Source organism: Guillardia theta, assembly GCF_000315625.1.
Source record: "Guillardia theta CCMP2712 unplaced genomic scaffold GUITHscaffold_69, whole genome shotgun sequence".
Classification (NCBI taxonomy): domain Eukaryota; class Cryptophyceae; order Pyrenomonadales; family Geminigeraceae; genus Guillardia; species Guillardia theta.
In genome coordinates, this window is record NW_005434605.1 from 58,580 (window position 1) to 76,031 (window position 17,452).

Sequence of the window (17,452 nt, forward strand, 5' to 3'; positions counted from 1 at the left end):
CCCCCCCCCCCCTCCCACCGAACAACGTGTACTTGGGCCTTGAAGTTCCTATGACGTTGGCCACCACAGGGCCCGAGTTGATTCCGATCCTCAGCTTCACGCACCCCAGCTCCTTCTGCTCCTCGTCGACCATCGTCTCAGCTGCCACCTGGACCGCCTTCATGGCGAAGAAGGCGAGACGCGCAGCATGGTCCTCCTGCTCTTCCACCAGGTTGGTAACGCACATGTAGGCGTCTCCGATGGTCTCGATCTTAAAGATGTCGAGCTCGCCAGCAATGCGATCCAGAGCCGTGTACAGCCGGTCGAGCATGTCAGAGACTTTCTCCACGTCGATCTTCGAGCAGATGTCGGTGAAGCCGACGATGTCGGAGAAGTAAATGGAGACCATCTCCTTCTTCTCCGGCTCCACCTTCTTCCCGTCCCTCAGAGCATGCGCAATGTGCTCGGGGAAAACGTCGTAGATCAGGTCTGACGCTTTCCTCTCGTTCTCCTCCTCCGTCCCGTCACCCCCGTCCACCCTGCTTCCCGTCTTCCTCCTCCTCCACCTCTCATACGCCAGCTTCGTCTGGCAGGACGAGGATGCTGCTGCCGTGTCCACCGCCCGCAGCCTTCGGGCTATCTCAGCAAGGAGGGCGAAGCTCTGCCTCCTTGTTCCAGCAATCTCTGATCAGCCCCTTGATGTCAGCAGGACACCTCTCGTCGATAGCAGGACGTTTCTCCTCCTCCCTCCCAAGGTCCATCACCTCCAGCACTACCACCCTCATGTCCTCTCCCTGGTAGGGGTCCTGCCTGCTGAAGACCTCGTTCAAGATGACACCGAACGAGTACACGTCCGACTCCGGCGTGTTGTTGCCTCCTCGCAAGAGCTCCGGCGCCATCCATGCTATCGTTCCCGTCCCCTTTACCATCTTGTCCCTCTGGTGAACGCTCTTCACGCGGGATAGGCCGAAGTCAGCTACCTGCAGACAGCAATGAGACGATCAGCGGACGAAAGGGAAGTATGGAGACCACTGAGAAGCGGTGAGGAGAAGTGGAGAACGGGGGTAAGAGAGGGAGGCGACAAGGAGGAGGAGGAGGAGGAGGAGGAGGAGGAGGAGCAGCAGCAGCAGCAGCAGCAGCAGGAGAGACGAAGAAGAGCATGCAGTGAGTGCAAGAAGTTAACTTCTCTGCCTCCCTAGAGCTCTCTTCTTCCTGACTCGATCCCTTTCTCTAAACCAATCTCTCTACTTCTCTTGTCTCATGCCCTCTTCACCTTCATTTCACCTCGACCCTTCTCGTCCCTTTCGCTCGTTCCCTCCTCGTCCTCGTCCTCGTCCTCGTCCTCGTCCTCGTCCTCGTCCTCCCCCCTCTTCCGCTTCCTCCTTCCCCTCTCCTCACCTTGGCTCTGAACTTGGAGTCGACCAGCACGTTGTGACTCTTCAAGTCGCCATGGATGACCTGCGGCTTGGACGAGTGGAGGAAGCGAATCCCCTGGACGACATCAAGGAGGATGCAGACAAACATCTCAGCCTCCAGCTCGATCGTCTGGTTGTGGATAAGGGAGTGCAGCGAGCCGAGGTCCATGTACTCGAGGACGATGAGCGGGTCCATCTTCGACTCTATGACAGCTCCCATGATGGTTATGACGCAAGGATGTCGCAGCCTGGAGAGGATGCGCATCTCCTTGATCAGATTCTTCCTGATCTCCTTCCTTAACGAAGAGAACTGGCTCGATCCCCTCGTGTTCGACAGCGACCCGTTGCCGTCCTGCTTCCCGTCCAACATCTCTATCGACCCCGACCGCATCACCGAGTCCTCATGCATGAACAGCGGCAGCGACATGCTCAACCTCCTCAGGCGCGTCATGTCCAGGAGCTTCGAAGACCCGCTCGCTCCTACTCCCGTCATCTTCCTTGCCAGCACTCTCTTCACCGCGACCGGCGTCCCCCGGAACTCAGCCTTGATCACCTCCCCAAACGTCCCCTGGCCCAGAATCTCCTCCGGCTCCTCTAGCTGCAACTCAGACGCCGAGACAAGCCACACGGAGTCCGCTTCCCTGGTCTTGTACAGCATGTACCAGTACCCGGCTGCCGCGCTGATGAGTATGACGGGGATGAAGATGAGGAGGAGGAGGAGGATCTTGTCAAAATGCTGCTTGCACACGTTGACCGGGTTCATCCCTCCCTTGGGCCACACCAGCAGGGAAGGAGAATCGCCACCGATCGCGTAGGGGGTGAACAAGGTCAGACTTCCACTGATTATCTTTCCTACTTTCTTCAGGCCGCTCCCTTGCATGTTGATCACATCAAACCTGCGTTGCAAAAAGTGAACACAAAGAAGAAATGGAGATCTGTCAAAGGAAAGGTGGCAGGCAGGCAGGCAGGCAGGCAGGCAGGCAGGCAGGCAGGCAGGCAGGCAGGAAACATCAAAGCTCTTGCTATCAGACTCACGCATGCTTCAACTTCCAACCTCACCTGCCGTTCTTGATCTCCAAGTTCTCATCCAGCTGGATTCTCCCCGATGCTCCCATGTAGTCGACGGTCCGAAGGGAGCGGATGAGGTCGGAGACGTTTCTCATGTCCCCTCCCCTGCTCAGAAGCTCGTCGAACGCCAGCGCATACGTGAACATCACATCGTGCGACAAGGAGAGATAAGGATCGAACTGCAGCATATCGTAGCCAGGATACTTGGCAGGGTCAAGCCCCTTCCAGTAGTCGCTCAGCTGTATGTAAGCCTCGCTCGTGCTGTTGATCTCGATGTTGAGCCCCAGGTAACCTGCTGGGAGGTTCTTGAACGCAGACGTCACGGCATCGCATCCGATCCACACGAAGTCGTCGTAGACCCCAGCGCTCTTGGCAATGGTGAAGAGCGTCTGCGCCTGGTCGGCCTGGAGCAGCAGCAGCAGCACGCGGGGAGCCGAGCAGTTGTCATGCACCTCCAGGAGCACGTCTTGAGTGGACTGGTCATCGCCGAAGTCCCAGTGTTTGGGCGTCGTCTCCACGAGGATCTCCCTGTACTTCTCCTGCTCCATGACAGAAAGGAACTGAGCTTGCAAGCCTTGGCAGAAGCTTCCGTCGCAGGCGACCACCTGCACGTGCTGCCAGCCAAAGTACTGAATGAGCTCCGCTAGTGCCACGGCCTGAACGGAGTCGGAGAAGCAGATCCTGCCGATGTCAGGGAAGGCATGCTTGTTCGACAGCTGAGGACTCGATGCAGAGTAACTCAGCGCAAACATGTTGCGCGACTGCAGGATGGGCTGGATGAGCACGCAGTCGCTGCTCCAAGAGGGGCCAACGAAGGCAACGACAGCGTTGGTGGTGTTGCATTCACTAAGCAAGTCTTGTATGATCATGGCGTATACATCTTCCATCAGTCTCTGCATGTCAACAACAGTGCTGGTATTCTGCATCGTCCTCAGAGCTGTCACATCGGCATAAGACACTTCAAGCCGAGTTCCTGCAAGAAGCTTTGGGTCTTTGTTGATCAATTCGAGGGAAACTTTGGAAGCGATGTACTCAGGATGTTCCACAGTGCTGCTGATTGCATACAGACCGCCCAAACGAATGTTAGATGGTATTTGATATGCTGACACCATCAACCGCAAGAACAGAAGCATGCAAGATACTCGTAACCGTATCATCTTGACAATGACGAAGATGAGAGTCGCTCAGAAGCAAGTCACTTGCTTCGACAAGAGCTTCTTGCCTGACATGCACTTCCTTCGAGACCCACTCCTACCTTTCACTCCTCTTCCTCCTATTCTTCCTGCTACTCGTCTCGCCTCAGCTGCCCCGCTCTCATCGTATCATCGCCATCGCCACATCTACGACTGTCCCATGATAAACCCTACCCCGAAATCATGCGTTTCCCTTTTTTCAAAAAACTATTATTAAAGGGTCTTTAAAATGAATATAGAACACCAATAATGGTTGTACACAGATATAATTATTTTAAACATTTGACTGCTACATTGTAAAGGGCAATGACAGTTAAACCACCGTGACCCCAGGTGCATCTACCACCCCTACCCCCTGCATCCCATTAGCGACGGCCGACACCATAACTTCGGACTTGAGGGCGGGGCCAGGGGTACAAGATTCCTCACACGTCCCCGCAGAAACCCCACGAGTGCTTGAGACCTCTGCTGCTCACAGACCCCACCCCCCACCCCCTACCCTGGTAGATGCCAAGGTTGCCTCTTGGACCCTGTCTTGGACCCCTGTCTCCTAAAGAGGTCATGCGGGTCGGCCTATCCGACTGGACCCCCCGCTAGCGAAAAAGTTCAGGAACACGATGAATCTCCATCTCTTGCAGTTTTTTAGTACCTGAGGACCTTGCTTGACATGGTTCCCTTCTCTTCCCTCCCCCGCCGCCCTCCTGCCCCCGTACTTCCAGCTCTCTCCCCACAGTGAACTTTGCCATCTCCTTCCTTGCATACCAGCACTCTTCGTTCAAGGACTCTTCACTCTTGCTCAGAGGTTCAACCCATGGTTCCTACCGCATGCAAGTTCTTTCTCCCGTTGTCTCTCTCGCCATCAAATACATGAACCTCCCACGCCAGGCCTAGCAGCTGCAGAACCTTCTTCGTGTACGTCGACCGTTGGAAAGCTCTCGAGCTCAACCTCAGCCCCTGCATCCTGCGTCGGAAGGACCTCCTAAGAGATCCCGAGCGGACGAAGGCCCGAGCGACCTGCGCGTACTCTTGCCAGCTTCTGACTACGAGCGTTCCCTCCACTCCGAGAGAAGTGAGGAAAGACGCAGGGACCTGGCAGTCCGTTAGGTCAACTCGCCTCCACAGCAACGCGTGCGAGTACACGGGAGGTGAGGCGAGGGCCTGCTCGGGTAACGACCGGCACACCAGCCCACAGACAGTCCACAGCGACCTACGTCAGCAAGTCGTCAGCCCGTTGTCATCGCTCCACAGCTCGTGGTACAGTGTGAGTGGAGTAGTGCCTCGGGTCTAGTAGAAGGGCTCCACAGGACAGCCCTGGCAGCCAGTCAGTCTCAACCATGCCTGTAGTAGGAACAGACGCGTCATGTAGTGACGGCTAGAGGAGGCCCATGTCACGAAGAGGACCCTTGAAGGGCTCACACCTTAAGCAGAGTCAGAGGAGGAGACGGAGCAGACAGGAAGCCACCATGTAGCCGCAAGTAGGCATTGATCGATGCGTTGAATGCAGCAAAGTATGGCCCAACTTGAACTACCAGAATCACCTTTGGGTTTTCTTTGGCCTGATACAGACAGTGTCATGCTGGGTCTCGGACATTACGAAAAGTTTTCCATCTGTGCCCATATTCTAAATATTGTACTGTACGACAATGTCAAGGAACTTTTGGTAAGAACGGATCAAACGTACGGATCAAGCTTGTAATACTCGTACAGTCCGAGGATCGCAACGGCATCCTTGCTCCATTCGCAGGCATCCTTGTAGAAGAGACATGAGTATTCAAGTTCGTTGCTGCGGAGTTTTGACATCACCGGTTCCTCGGTCCAGTTGTATGCAAAGTCATAATTGAAGAAGTGGCTGTTCGGGAAGAATGAAGGCTGTCAAAATGCACGTGAGAACCGAAACATCACTCCCATGGCATTCAGACCGTTGTGAGCAGTAGTGAGTCCGGCTGCAGGGCAGCAAGCTCCGGAGGAAGGGCAACGCGATCGGCAAGTAGGTAATCGATGGGCCCTCCACCCGAGGTAGAATGCACGTCCCGTGAAACCTGTACCGGAGCTGGTCTGCTCAAGATTCAATGGGAGAGAGGGACGAAAGGGAAGGATGATACCTGAATGCCATAGTCTCCAAGGTCAGGGACTGTCTGCCCTCAGGGATCCAACCCATGAAGTCCTGTGCTCATTTCAAATGTTCTCACTCTCTCTCACCCCATTCTCATGCAATACCATCAAAATATTGATCTCCTCCGAGTTGATTCGAGAAGCAGCCTCAAACTCATTGAGCAACTCGAGTCCAACAACACGCGCGATAGCATGAAGGCCCTGAGCTGAGCTCAGATTGTTTTGAATGTAATACAGGGGCAAACCTTGTAACCAGCATTCGGCACATCTTGAGGGGCCAAGGATATTGAGGGAGAGACTTCCCAACTGAAGAGTGTGAATGAAAAGCGGGAGGCCTGTTGTCCAGCAAGAGATACTGGAGAAGTAAGGAAATCACGCAGCAATCCTGACTCAAGGCCAGAAATTTTGTGGACTACTAGTCCAACTCTGATCAGATTGTTTTGTGATGCCGAGAATTTGAAGACTTGAGCTGGAAATTTGACTTGATTCTGCTTTACCAGGCTGTTGATGCGCAGGCGAGCGATCTCAACCACGTGTTCATGTTCAAGTGGGAAAACTGTGGCCTCCCATGGTTGCACGATACTGTAGCATACGCCCTGATCAGCAGTCGACGTATTCTCCTGAGATCTCTGACGTTTGCATTTCCTCACATCAGACTCAACGGCAGCTGTCAACAGCGAGCTCATAACGTCCCAGCTGAACCAATTTGAGCACGTGTACTGTCCTATTCGCCAGCACTCAACGATAGCTCGAGCTGCACTCTGTCCGTGGCAAGCGATGTTTCCACCCGCGTCTCTCTTGCAGGCAAGTTGAATGTAGACGTCGAAGAGCCGGAGAGCTGCTGACAACTCCATGCCTTGACCGATCCGATCGCGAGCAGCGATGTAGTTCAACAGAAGCTCAGGGGCGTCGCAGTGAGGAACGGAACCCCCGGTCGTCAGGAACCGGAGGCACTCCGAATGCCCAAGAGCGAGACTTGCGCTGACATAGGCCATGTAATGAGATTCGACGTGGCTGAGAGCGACGCTCATGTCCTGAAAGAGTTTGTAATGCTTGCAACCGCATCTCTCCACCAGCTTCAGGAGGGCAGCGCTTTCACGATACCGCTGCTGACCAAGTAACAGGACTGCTTCACGATACCAGGTCGAAGAGCTCTCTGATACACAGCCTTCCCCCTCAAGCTTCCCATCGCTCCTCACCCGAAAGTTATAGAGGGGCGGCTTCTCTAATTTCGCCTCGACGTCGGAGTTCACGTGGACCAGCACCATGAGCAGCAAGCCGATTACAAACTTGACTTTGCCACATCCCATGTCGAGGTTGAAGTCCCATCAATGGCTTCTTCTAGCCTGCTCTCCGTCCTCTCGTCGAAGTATCATGTCGCTTCGCTCACATTGTAGCCCTCCTCCCGCTGTCCCTCGCCCACCCCTGTCCTCCCAGCACGATCCGCATTTCCTCCCGACAAACTTGTACCCACCCCCGTGTTTGTTGACGAAAAACCACCCACCTGGGAATAATCGAAACAGATCGGCATAATTGTACCCCTCCTACATGACTTGACCCACCTCAGTGAATCACTCTATGGCAGCCTGTCCTAGCAGAATTGGCGGGAGAAAATGCGCAAGACGTGGAGTGGGAGGGAGGGAGAGCGAAGGTGGGTAGAGAGAGGGAGGGTACAATGGAGTGAACGAGCGATCAAGGGTGAGAAGAGGGGAGGAGGAAGAAGAGCTGGGAGGGGGTCAACTAGCCTGCAGAGCAGGTGTCAATGAGTTGAGCATGGGGGTGGGCGATACCAGCTGATGTGTGCGTTGGTTCTCTAGGAAAGATGGGAAGGTGGCTGACAGGACGAGCGTTATTGCGGCGACAGCAAGCGACAAGATGCTCGAGAAGGAATCTTGCTCTTCTGCTCAAGTCCATGAACAAGGCCGACCGCAAGGCCCTGGATAGGTTGAGCCAGCACAACTGGGCTGGGCTGCGGGAGAGGTGCAACAGGAAGCTGCAAGGGACAGGGAGGAAGGCATTCAGCATGAAGCAAGTGCGATCCATGGTGACCGATTACCGCCAACATGTTAAAAGGATGTATTCACAAATGATTTCAGGTGCTGGATGCGTCTACTACTCCCCACTTGCGACCCGTCAAGGCCAAGACCTCCAGGACAAGGAGCCATGGAGGCGGTTCAAAGGAGGATGCCCTCCATCCCTCCCCGTCCACAGGCAGGGCTCCTGACGGTGCTCGCCAAGGAGGGTGGGACCCCTCCGTGTCCCTTGAATCGCTCAGGGTTCTGCAGCAAAGGTTTGCCAGCGAGAGGAATTGGGATCAGCACCACTTGCCCAGAAGCCTCGCACTCGCACTCGTCGGGGAGGTAGGGGAGCTCTGTGAATGTTTCCAGTGGAAGAGAGACTGCGGGGCCAACCCTGGCCTGCCGTCGTGGAGTGCGGAAGAAAGAGTTCATGTCGGAGAGGAGATGTCAGACGTCCTGCTGTACCTCATCAGGTTGGCTGATCGATGCGAAGTTGATCTCTCCACAGCAGTGCTGGCCAAGATCGAAAAGAATGGCAAGAAATATCCGGCTTCTCTGGTCAAAGGCTCCAGCGCCAAGTACACCGCGTACCAAAAAGATTGATTGAGAGCCAGCGCGTCCTTCTGCCTTGTATAAAGTTCCTGAAGCCCGATCATCCTCTGTGCCTGCTGGATGGGTAATCAGAGTTCTCTAAATTCTGAGTCGCTGTACACCGAGTCCATCTTTGCTACAAGTGAGTTTCCATCGCTTGAGATTGAAAGGTCAATGTTGTTGAAACTGACGGATTCTGGGTTTTGACACTCAGACATGAGTGCGTTTTCGATGATGGTGGAGATATCGTGATCGATGTGTGTCTCGACTCCTCTTCCTCCATCAGACACGCACGTTGCATCCGACCAGCAATGTTTCGCGATCCATCGTGGTACCTGAGAGACAAGTCAGCGGCAAATATGTACCATCGGTGTCTTCACCTCCTTGGCCCATGTGAGCTTCCCGATCCACGATCCCTTATACTCGATAGCAAGCTTTTCTCCGAGTCTCTTCAGCTCTTTGACCGCCACGCTGGCAAAGTCTTCCTCCGTGAGTGGGAGGAAGGGCACGATATTCTGTAACAGCGCGCGCTTCTTGGATAAGAGGAACTTCTTGTCCGCGTCCTCTTGCACCGCCTGCTTTGCTTGCTCCCTGTCCATGTAAGGGTTCAACTTGGTGCTGCCAATGTCTGAGATGACGATGACAACGCACAAACTCGTATTGACAGGAGCAGGGTGAGGATGGAAGAAGAGTGGGGGGCCGGACCCGTCGAAAATCTCGATGATAGAATCCAAGAGTTGTTCGGAGATGCTCTGAATCTCGTCGAAGATCAAGACTGACCTTGGGCAGTGAGACAGCTGTTCACCAACCTTGCGCCTTATGTCCTGCTCGTACTTCTCGAGATGAAAGGGGTTTCGAGAAGAGTACGCTCTCATCTGAAGGATAAACTTCCCGCACAAACGATTGTCAGCATTGTGCCGGTTGAACATGGAGCTTGCGACTATGTCTGCTGTCAATGACTTCCCGACTCCCGTTGGCCCAGAAAAGTGCATGAAGAGCGGTCGAGCCTTCAGTGCTTGAGGGTTTTCGTACGCCACCAAGAAAGTGGAAAGCATGTTCTGCCAAGGTAAGGTGAGGTATACACTGAGGGATCAAGCACTCTACCACATAGTAGGGATTCCAATTCTCTTTCGAGTAGTTCGAATGCTTTTGGATGTTTCGTGACAGCGCCTTGTGAATCGCTCTGCCTGCCAGGGACTGAACGACGGATGGTCAAAAGATCTCTATAACATGGCGGGAAATGCTGGAAGAAAGAGGAGGGAGGAAGAGAACCTGTCCGAATATCTTGCTCTGGAACAAGTTATCCCAAATGGCCATCGGATCCTCGTTGATCGGGCATTCGATCTCCTGTAACGGGCGATCAAGGCAGGGCTGGGAAGGGGGGCAGTGCAGGAGGTTGAAATAGAGAAGGTAGAAGAGGGGATGAGAAGAAGGACGCGGAGGGCAAGGGACAGACCATCGGGTTCCATGTGCTGCAGTAGGAGGGGATGGAGGGGAGAGCACATGCCGAGCATGCGAGGGCGGCGGCCAACATCACCGCCCTTGCCATGCTGAGAACGTAGTCTAGGGTGGACATGCTTGACTATAGAACTTGTAGCGGATGGGTGACTAAAACATACATGGTACACAATTCGTGTTGATAGAAAAATTAGTATACGAAAAGTCAAACTTTTTTCCAAGACATTGACTACAAAACTTTAGCTCGTATATTTCAAGGCTTTGCAAACCCGCCGGGGCCGCCGATTGAGTGAATCGTACAAGTCAAGTTGGCCGGGCCGCGCCAGCGGCCGCGGCCGCCCGCCGGGGCGGCGGCGGGCCGGGCGGGCGGGCCCCGGTGACTGTCCGGCAGAGAGCCCGGCCGCGGCCCGGGGGCTGGGTCCCGGCCGATCATCGGATCGAAGACGGTCCCGGCGAGGAACTTCGGAAACGGTTGACCGCGGCAGCCTCGGCCCGGACTGTACGGTACGGTCACTGAGTGGCACCGTCCGATCCGATGGTCCGCCGTCGGAAGTTAGTCACCGTCGCATGGCGGCCAGTGAATTCAGTACGCCAGTCACTGGCAGTTCAGCTCGGGCCAGCCGATCCATCCATGACTGATGATCCGGGACCCTTTGAAAGTTCCCAGCTAGTCAGTGAGCCGTCTCAATCATCTGCCCCTTGCTGCTCCCGACTCTGATGCCTCCTCTTGGAAGTTTCCGTTGTTTGAGCGGACGAAACGCTGCACGGAGGTCTCGGACGCTCCATTGATGGCGATGAAGGTTGTTTTCACGACACGAACCTGAAGGGTACAAGAGGATCATGATTAGGATCGGCAGACAAGGAGGGCAGGAAGTCAGGCAAGAACAAAACTGCGTTACCTCCCTTCCATTCTCAACAAGATTTTCTGTCTCGACTCTTTCAAGACCGCCTCCAACGCGGCGTGTTGTCATTTGTTTTCCTTTGATTAGTCAGCATCAGGTGTAGCGGAATGTAGGCAGGTGGACCTTGGTCCAAGGGAGCATGGAACTGTGCCGTTCGTGCCCTCCCTCCGAATCTCGGGTTCCTGGTTGCTGCGACCTGCCATCCCATGCCAAACCTGCGGGCCCTGTCATGCCGGGGCCGGAGAAGCCACCAGCAGACCTGTTCGGTCGCAACTGCTGTATATCCCCCCTCCATTTCTGCTTGTAGCGACTCATCTTTCGACCCCAGACTGGATCCCATTCTGAGAAAATCGTGTCCTGCGTCAGGTGTCAATCTCCGCTCCTCTCTTCTTGCTCTCTCCTACCAGATCGTCTTCCCCAAACATGTCCTTCCATACTTCCTCTGGAGTTCGCTGAACCTTCACCTCGGTAGCTGGGCCTCTGAAGCAAAGGAATCAACGGGAGGAAGTAAGGAGACGACTCTCTACCTCATGTCGTATCCTTCCCGAGACGTCGAGTTTCCAAGAATCTCAAATGCTTCAGCTATCCTCTTGAATCTGAACATGCAGACTCATCATAGATCATGGCAAAGATAATAGAAACCTGATTTCGGCTGCTTCACGATCTTTCATATTTTTGTCAGGATGATGCTTCAGTGCTGAAGGAAACCGTCATGAGGAGCATGAAACAGAGAAGTGTATGATGCCTGCTCTCCGATATGCTTTTCTGATCTCTTTGTCGCTTGCTGTGCGATCAACTCCCAAGACCTGTTTATTCCAAGGTTCAATGTTCACGTTCACCATCGTCACACGTGTTTACGTCGTAATAATCTTCAGCCATTGGATTGCATTCGCGGGGAAGTTCTTCCTCCTCTTTACGCGAGCCATGAGCTGATTCCGGCAAATCTTCTTCCTCGCTTGAACTTGTTTCCACACCAGAGCTTTCGTTCCCAGCAGCTCCACTTGCTTCCGCCATGACCACGACATCGAGCCTCTCTTCTCCTTTACTGCAGGGTCCAGGAGGAGGCATGGGCCGGCTCGTCGTTCGCGGGTTGACCTCTGGGACTGGAGCTTGTAAGCGAAGATGGTTTGCATGTTTGGCGCTAAGAATAGCCTCAAGCCAACTGGAAAGGGCATCATGCTCCACAAAGGAGGAACGAAAGGCCATGTACCCGTTTCGTTCGTTGGGAGAGCTAAACAGAAAGAAGGATACAACGTCTCCGCGAAGATCTTTGACCTCGAGGCAGCATCTTTGAACTTTCTTGTTGGACGGTGAAACTTCAGTCTGAGCATGGAAAATCATTCACTGCCGTCAGGAGTGCAAGTGGTACTGTCTCCAATGGCCACGAGTCTTCAACACTTCCTCCAGCTCGAACGTAGCATTTTAAAGAGTCGCTGCTCAGAACGAGAGTTCTGGGCAACACAATGAGCTTCGATCATACATGGAAAAGATCACCTTTCGCTCCATGGTCGCAGTCCCTTCCATCCCTCCTGCTGCTTTCGAGCACACCCTTCTATTGGGATAAATGAGCTATGTCCTTTATCCAAGACCACAACATCTTGTTTCTTTGTTCTATAGTATCTCCTTTCCTCCTCTCCCTCTTCTCTCTCCCTCCTCTCCTCCTCTCCTCTCCCTCTTCTCTCTCCCTCCTCTCCTCCTCTCCTCTCCCTCTTCTCTCTCCCTCCTCTCCTCCTCTCCTCTCCCTCTTCTCTCTCCCTCCTCTCCTCCTCTCCTCTCCCTCTCCTCTTTTCCCCTTCCTCCGACTCTGTTCTCACCTCGCAAGATCATTCCGCCATCACCATCTGCCCCACGATTTACTCAAAGTTAAGTAATAAATTTACTCCCTCGGGCCCCGGCGCCGGGCCCGCCCGGGGTGTGACAGTGCGGCGGCGGCGGGAGGCAGCCCACGGAGGCAGCCTGAGTGCTTACTCACCGTCCGATCACGGTCAGTGAGCCCAGCCGCTGCTACGGAGCCGTCCGGTGCCGGGAGCGCCGGCGGGTGGCTTCATGCCGGGCCCGGACACGCGGCGGCACTCAGCAGCTCGGCTGAGTGGCACCGCCACCGTCACGCCGGTGTGACATCGAGTCGGCCGACCGTGCCGTGCGTACGGTCCGACGGTCCGATCACGGGGTGACCGTCACCGGCGGGCGGGCACGCGGCCGAGTCTCAGCCGCGCCGACCCGTGACTGCCGGCCACTGAGTGGCCGCGGGCGGCCGTCCCAACTGGCAAGTGCCGGGCGCGCGCCCGGGCCGCGGCCGCGCCCTGGCAGCCCGGCCGGGCCGTCGGGGCCACGGTGATCGGACCGTACTGCCACCGACCGCCCAGCCGCGGCCCGGCCGCCGGGCCCCGGCCGCCCGGCCGCTCGGAACTCGAAACCGGTTGAAGTTTCAAATTTTCCATTGTTTTACAGGTCCTCACCCACCCCCATGGAGTCTCAAATTCGGTAACAAGGAGGGGTGCTCGAATTTGGTTGTGTCTCATCAATCCGACTGTAAAACAAGCAGAAAACAAGAGGTCCTTCTATTGCTGAGTTATAGGATTGCAATATTTTTGGAGAATTTTATGTATAATTCTTAATAATTATATATAATATTGGATTGCCTTTGGCCAGAATATACCGCAAACTTCATATCCTATTCTTTCATCAGTAAAAAATTGGTGGAAGGCAGAGAGGCCGGCCTCCATGGCGGGAACAAGAGACCGCAGGGTGAGAAGAAGGGATGGCAAAGTAGAGATGTGTGGTGTGCACACAACCTTCAATGTGACAAAATGTCTTGTGCATGGATGAGAGAAGTTTGGGAATCAACGACGAAGAGATTGAGCTCGTTGTTGTGCATTGAGCAGTCCTAGAACCTGTGCAGTTGGGCGTCGCAACGGAGCGAAATCACATTTTTGGAGAAGCGTTTTTCAACTATCTAAATCATAAGGACTGAAACGTAAGAAGAAGCATGACAACAGGGGTGTGCTGTGTCCATGATAGGCTGAGGTGAGGGCAAGGAAGACTTGGGGTCAAAATGGTAGCTTGACGAAACATCTCATTACACGGCCCCTGTGAAGGGCCGAGCATTCAGCTTGATATTCTTCTTGTGTAAATTTGTTACATTCAACGGTCAAAGGCAATTTGCAGAACTAAAGGGAGGGAGAATACTGACTGTCAGAGCGCATTGAAAATGGCGGATCAGTCAAACCGGAAGGAGAAAGGCTCTAAATCAGCAGGGAAGAAAGTAGAAAAGAAGACTTCGATTGGGGTCGTGCATGTATCGATTGTTATAGCTGTCCTTCTAGCCTTCAACGGTGTGTACATGAAGCAAAGAGCGGACTCCTTGATCGCCGAATGTGCCAAACACCACGAAGAAGGCGATATGGTGACCGCCCTGCAACTCTGCAGGAATGCGCATTCGCTGTACATGGCCTTGAACGACTACACCAAGTATGCCGGGTGGAAGGATGGCTTCTTCATAGCAGACGTCATACAGTCACTGGTGATCTATCTCTATCTATCTACGCTGCCGTCACTGACTTGGGTTGGCATGCAGGACAACATTGGGGTGGTGATGATGAACCTGGGGGATCACGCAGCATCTTTGCAGTATCACGTCCGTGCTCTGCGATTGACAGTCGGAAAGTTTGGAGAGAAGCATGTGAATGTAGCGGCAGTGCAAGACAAGATCGGGCTTGTCTACCGTGACATGAACGACCTTGAAAATGCCCTCAAGTGGCACGAGCGAGCTTTTCAGATGCGAAATGAGATCCTTGGAGAGAGAGACTTGGGGACAGCGACGTCAAAAAGTGCGATTGCTGACGTTTACTTCCAACAAGGAGACTTTGACAAGGCTCTCAGCTTGTACACGGAAGTTCTCGAGATTCAGGTGAAGCCTCGTTGTGGCATCGTCGATTCTTTCTGATTCGATCCCATTGAAGGAACAAGTTTTGAGCCATGACCATTTGGACGTGGCAGCAACTCTTCACAACATTGCGATCGTCCTGAAGAACAAAGACCTTGATGCAAGCTGGGAGAAGTTTGAGAAGAGTCTGGGGATCATCGTGGGGGTCTATGGATACAACCATCGAAGTGTCTCAGACACTTTGAGCAGTATGGCCACCATCAGATTTGCGCAGAAGAACTGGGAATCGGCGCTTGACACCTTCCAGCAGGTAAGTTGCCCGTTAGAAACGTGTCAGGAAACGATCTTGACTCTGTGCCAGTCTCTGGACATAGCGAATAACGTCCTTGGGAAAGAACACCCCGATGTCGCGTCTACCTTGTACGGCATGGGAGCCACATACGCGAAGTTGGGCAGGAGCGAGGAGGCGGAGGAAAAATATAGGACGGTAAGAGGAGGCGGTGGACGATCTTATGAACTTAGAAAACCTCATTTCTGTCGATGCAGGCGAAGGAGATTTGGGAGATGAATGGAGTGAATTGGAAAGAAGGAATTCAACACCTTGTATCACCCGAAATTCTTGAAACTGAAGAGCAGGGAACATAAACAATGCCCTCTGTCCCAGCCTGTGTCCGACTCGCCGACACTGTGACACGTGAACTTGCCGCTAACTGTTCAACGGTTCCGAAGTTCGTAGCGCCCGGGGAGGCCCGGCTGGCACCGGTCACTGCTGGGGTTGTGACGCCGGGCTCAAGTCACCGGAGTCAGAGTCACTGAGTCGATGTATGGAACTTCGGAAGTTGTCTCCGCCGTTGATCTGATTGGCCGCGATCAGCCGCCCGCCGTTGGCGGGCTCGGGGCTGGCGCCACGGGCTTCCGCCGGTCACTGAAACCGTGAACGTGACCGGCCGCCAGACGGTCGGTCTTTACAACTGAGTCGTGAGATTGATCACCCCAGAAGTTCCTCTGAGATTCTATAAAAGTTCATGGTCGCATGCTCCTCCCTAAAAAGATCTAGAGGGTAGGGGTGGATTGAAACCTTAGATCAGGGGTGGGTAGTTTCGATATACCGGGTCTGTTGTGTGAAATTTGGGGGGTAGGGGTGTGTACACTGTTGTTAGGTGACGGTCCACATAAATGTCGATGGTGGGGTACGAGGAGATTGTTGACCACCCCTGTATTGTACTGCAATATTGAGGTATCTGACAGGTAGGGGTGTAACATATAAGAGAGTGCCTTCAAAAGACCCCCCATTCAAACACTTTGATTAGCCTTTGTAAGGGTGGGGTAGAGGAGGCGTAGGATGCTATCAAACCAGAGGGTGGGTGGGGGTACGTGAATTCGGATTCTTCTCACAGGAGAGGGGAGGGTTCAGAGCATGCTTGGTTCGTAGGGGTGGTAGGTCATAAACATACAGTAAGGTAGGGTAGGGTAGCAGAGGAGTGGTGGGTGGGGTGATATTTCTGACTGCACGGGTATCTTGTTATAGGCGATTCATTATATAAAAGGGGGTAGGGTACTTTGAGATTGTGAGTGGTAGGTAGTCCGACCATGAAAACAATGGGTGGGGTTCATTGAGGCTTGTGGGTGGGTGAGGTGGTGTGAAACTCAGGGGGTGGGTGGAGTAGGGGGTGGGGGTCACGGGGGGAAAATGTGACGGCAGAATGGCGCGAGGAGGGCAGTTAGTTAAGAGTAGCACAAAGGGAGATGAAGGGAAGGATCTAGGAAAGAATGGAAGAAGTGAACGATCGAGATGTAGAAAGCAATGAAAGCAACAAGTCTGAGAAACAGCAGTTAAAATCAGGGTATGAGGAATCTACTTCAGAACGTGGGTTTACCCAACACTGTAGAGGGTCTGGGAGTGCTCGATCAGTACGGACACGAATTAGACTAGGGAGCTGATCATCAAATTTTGTATTGTCATCTTCACCATCATGATTTGTGGGTGTTGAGCTAGATGTGTAGGTGGGAACTTGCTGTATTGGTGTGCATAGATACGGAAGATTAACTTTTATTACTGCCCCCCACTTGGTTCAATGTCTAGCCGATCAGAAAAGTCTTTTGGTGAACTGACTCGCTTTCTGCTGCAGCTTGGGTCATGAGCAGTCAGTTCCACACCTAATCCCTGCCTATATCTTTACATAGTTCCACCTGCCTGGATCGTATTTCTTATCCCTTCCTCCTCCTTTCCTCCTCCTCCTCCTCCTCCTCCTCATACCCATAGTCAAGCTCCATGGCAACAACCATGTCGTGCACTGCGAAAAGTTTGTGCGGGTTCATGCTGCTATGCCTGGCTGGAGCTGCCTCAGCTTGGTCAACTTCGTTCCATACTGTGCAGAGCCTCGGGGGTTCGCAGCGAATGAGGTTGAGCAAGGCTGTCGATGTTATGCCTGCCCTCCGGCTGACGAGGAAGAACGGCATGCAGAAGAGGTGTGCCTGACGGTATGACAAGGTGCCTCGGAACTGATCGCTCTATGGCAGGGGAGCGACATTGAACATGATGACTGTTCTAGACGCTTTGTCCAGCCCGATGGTGCTCACAGCAGAGCCATCGGGACCTTGGATGGTTTTGGAAGGATAGCCATCAACATCCCGAGATATATGCCGTGAGCAGTGCAGCCGCCGAGCAATTCTCCATCTTTACCCTTCCTGCCAGGAAACTTTTGTCACAGAAGGATTTGGGCGATGACGCGGGCAACAAGGTCTCGTTGTCTGAACTTCGCGAATATGTTGTGGAGGATTACGTGAGATTGGAATTGTTCCCCTGCTCTGTGCCTGACGTACTTCCTTG

General features: G+C 53.7%; 7 protein-coding genes across 7 annotated transcripts in view; 2 read left to right on the forward strand and 5 right to left on the reverse strand.

Moving 5' to 3' along the window:
- Positions 1-484, reverse strand: part of GUITHDRAFT_57261 (hypothetical protein) — a gene marked incomplete at both ends in the record, with an annotated part of 1,291 nt that extends 807 nt beyond the window's left edge. Inside the window, one exon of the mRNA XM_005827088.1 lies at positions 19-484. Within this exon, the coding sequence (XP_005827145.1) occupies positions 19-484 (466 nt within the window). The remainder of the gene's footprint in view (positions 1-18) is intronic.
- A 136-nt stretch (positions 485-620) lies between these two features.
- Positions 621-2,052, reverse strand: GUITHDRAFT_75727 (hypothetical protein; the record flags this gene model as incomplete). The annotated part of the gene is made up of 3 exons (XM_005827089.1): positions 621-959; positions 1,378-1,708; positions 1,865-2,052. The coding sequence occupies 3 exons, from the start codon at positions 2,050-2,052 to the stop codon at positions 621-623; spliced, it is 858 nt and encodes a 285-aa protein (XP_005827146.1).
- A 2,407-nt stretch (positions 2,053-4,459) lies between these two features.
- Positions 4,460-7,077, reverse strand: GUITHDRAFT_113647 (hypothetical protein; the record flags this gene model as incomplete). The annotated part of the gene is made up of 11 exons (XM_005827090.1): positions 4,460-4,744; positions 4,794-4,862; positions 4,914-4,993; positions 5,057-5,073; positions 5,194-5,211; positions 5,250-5,288; positions 5,337-5,524; positions 5,575-5,710; positions 5,758-5,819; positions 5,873-5,968; positions 6,013-7,077. 11 exons carry the CDS (start codon positions 7,075-7,077, stop codon positions 4,460-4,462), a joined length of 2,055 nt encoding a protein of 684 aa, XP_005827147.1.
- Positions 7,078-7,679: 602 nt separating this feature from the next.
- GUITHDRAFT_113648 (hypothetical protein) lies at positions 7,680-8,388 on the forward strand (the record flags this gene model as incomplete). Its single annotated transcript, XM_005827091.1, has 2 exons — positions 7,680-7,811; positions 7,864-8,388. 2 exons carry the CDS (start codon positions 7,680-7,682, stop codon positions 8,386-8,388), a joined length of 657 nt encoding a protein of 218 aa, XP_005827148.1.
- Positions 8,389-8,465: 77 nt separating this feature from the next.
- Positions 8,466-9,952, reverse strand: GUITHDRAFT_113649 (hypothetical protein; the record flags this gene model as incomplete). The annotated part of the gene is made up of 5 exons (XM_005827092.1): positions 8,466-8,711; positions 8,757-9,434; positions 9,481-9,573; positions 9,649-9,723; positions 9,833-9,952. 5 exons carry the CDS (start codon positions 9,950-9,952, stop codon positions 8,466-8,468), a joined length of 1,212 nt encoding a protein of 403 aa, XP_005827149.1.
- A 570-nt stretch (positions 9,953-10,522) lies between these two features.
- On the reverse strand, positions 10,523-11,942 carry GUITHDRAFT_142899 (hypothetical protein; the record flags this gene model as incomplete). Its single annotated transcript, XM_005827093.1, has 8 exons — positions 10,523-10,654; positions 10,734-10,813; positions 10,860-10,951; positions 10,996-11,093; positions 11,141-11,216; positions 11,264-11,332; positions 11,379-11,433; positions 11,576-11,942. 8 exons carry the CDS (start codon positions 11,940-11,942, stop codon positions 10,523-10,525), a joined length of 969 nt encoding a protein of 322 aa, XP_005827150.1.
- A 2,365-nt stretch (positions 11,943-14,307) lies between these two features.
- GUITHDRAFT_75781 (hypothetical protein) lies at positions 14,308-15,190 on the forward strand (the record flags this gene model as incomplete). The annotated part of the gene is made up of 3 exons (XM_005827094.1): positions 14,308-14,646; positions 14,699-14,932; positions 14,984-15,190. The coding sequence occupies 3 exons, from the start codon at positions 14,308-14,310 to the stop codon at positions 15,188-15,190; spliced, it is 780 nt and encodes a 259-aa protein (XP_005827151.1).
- Positions 15,191-17,452: the final 2,262 nt, after the last annotated feature.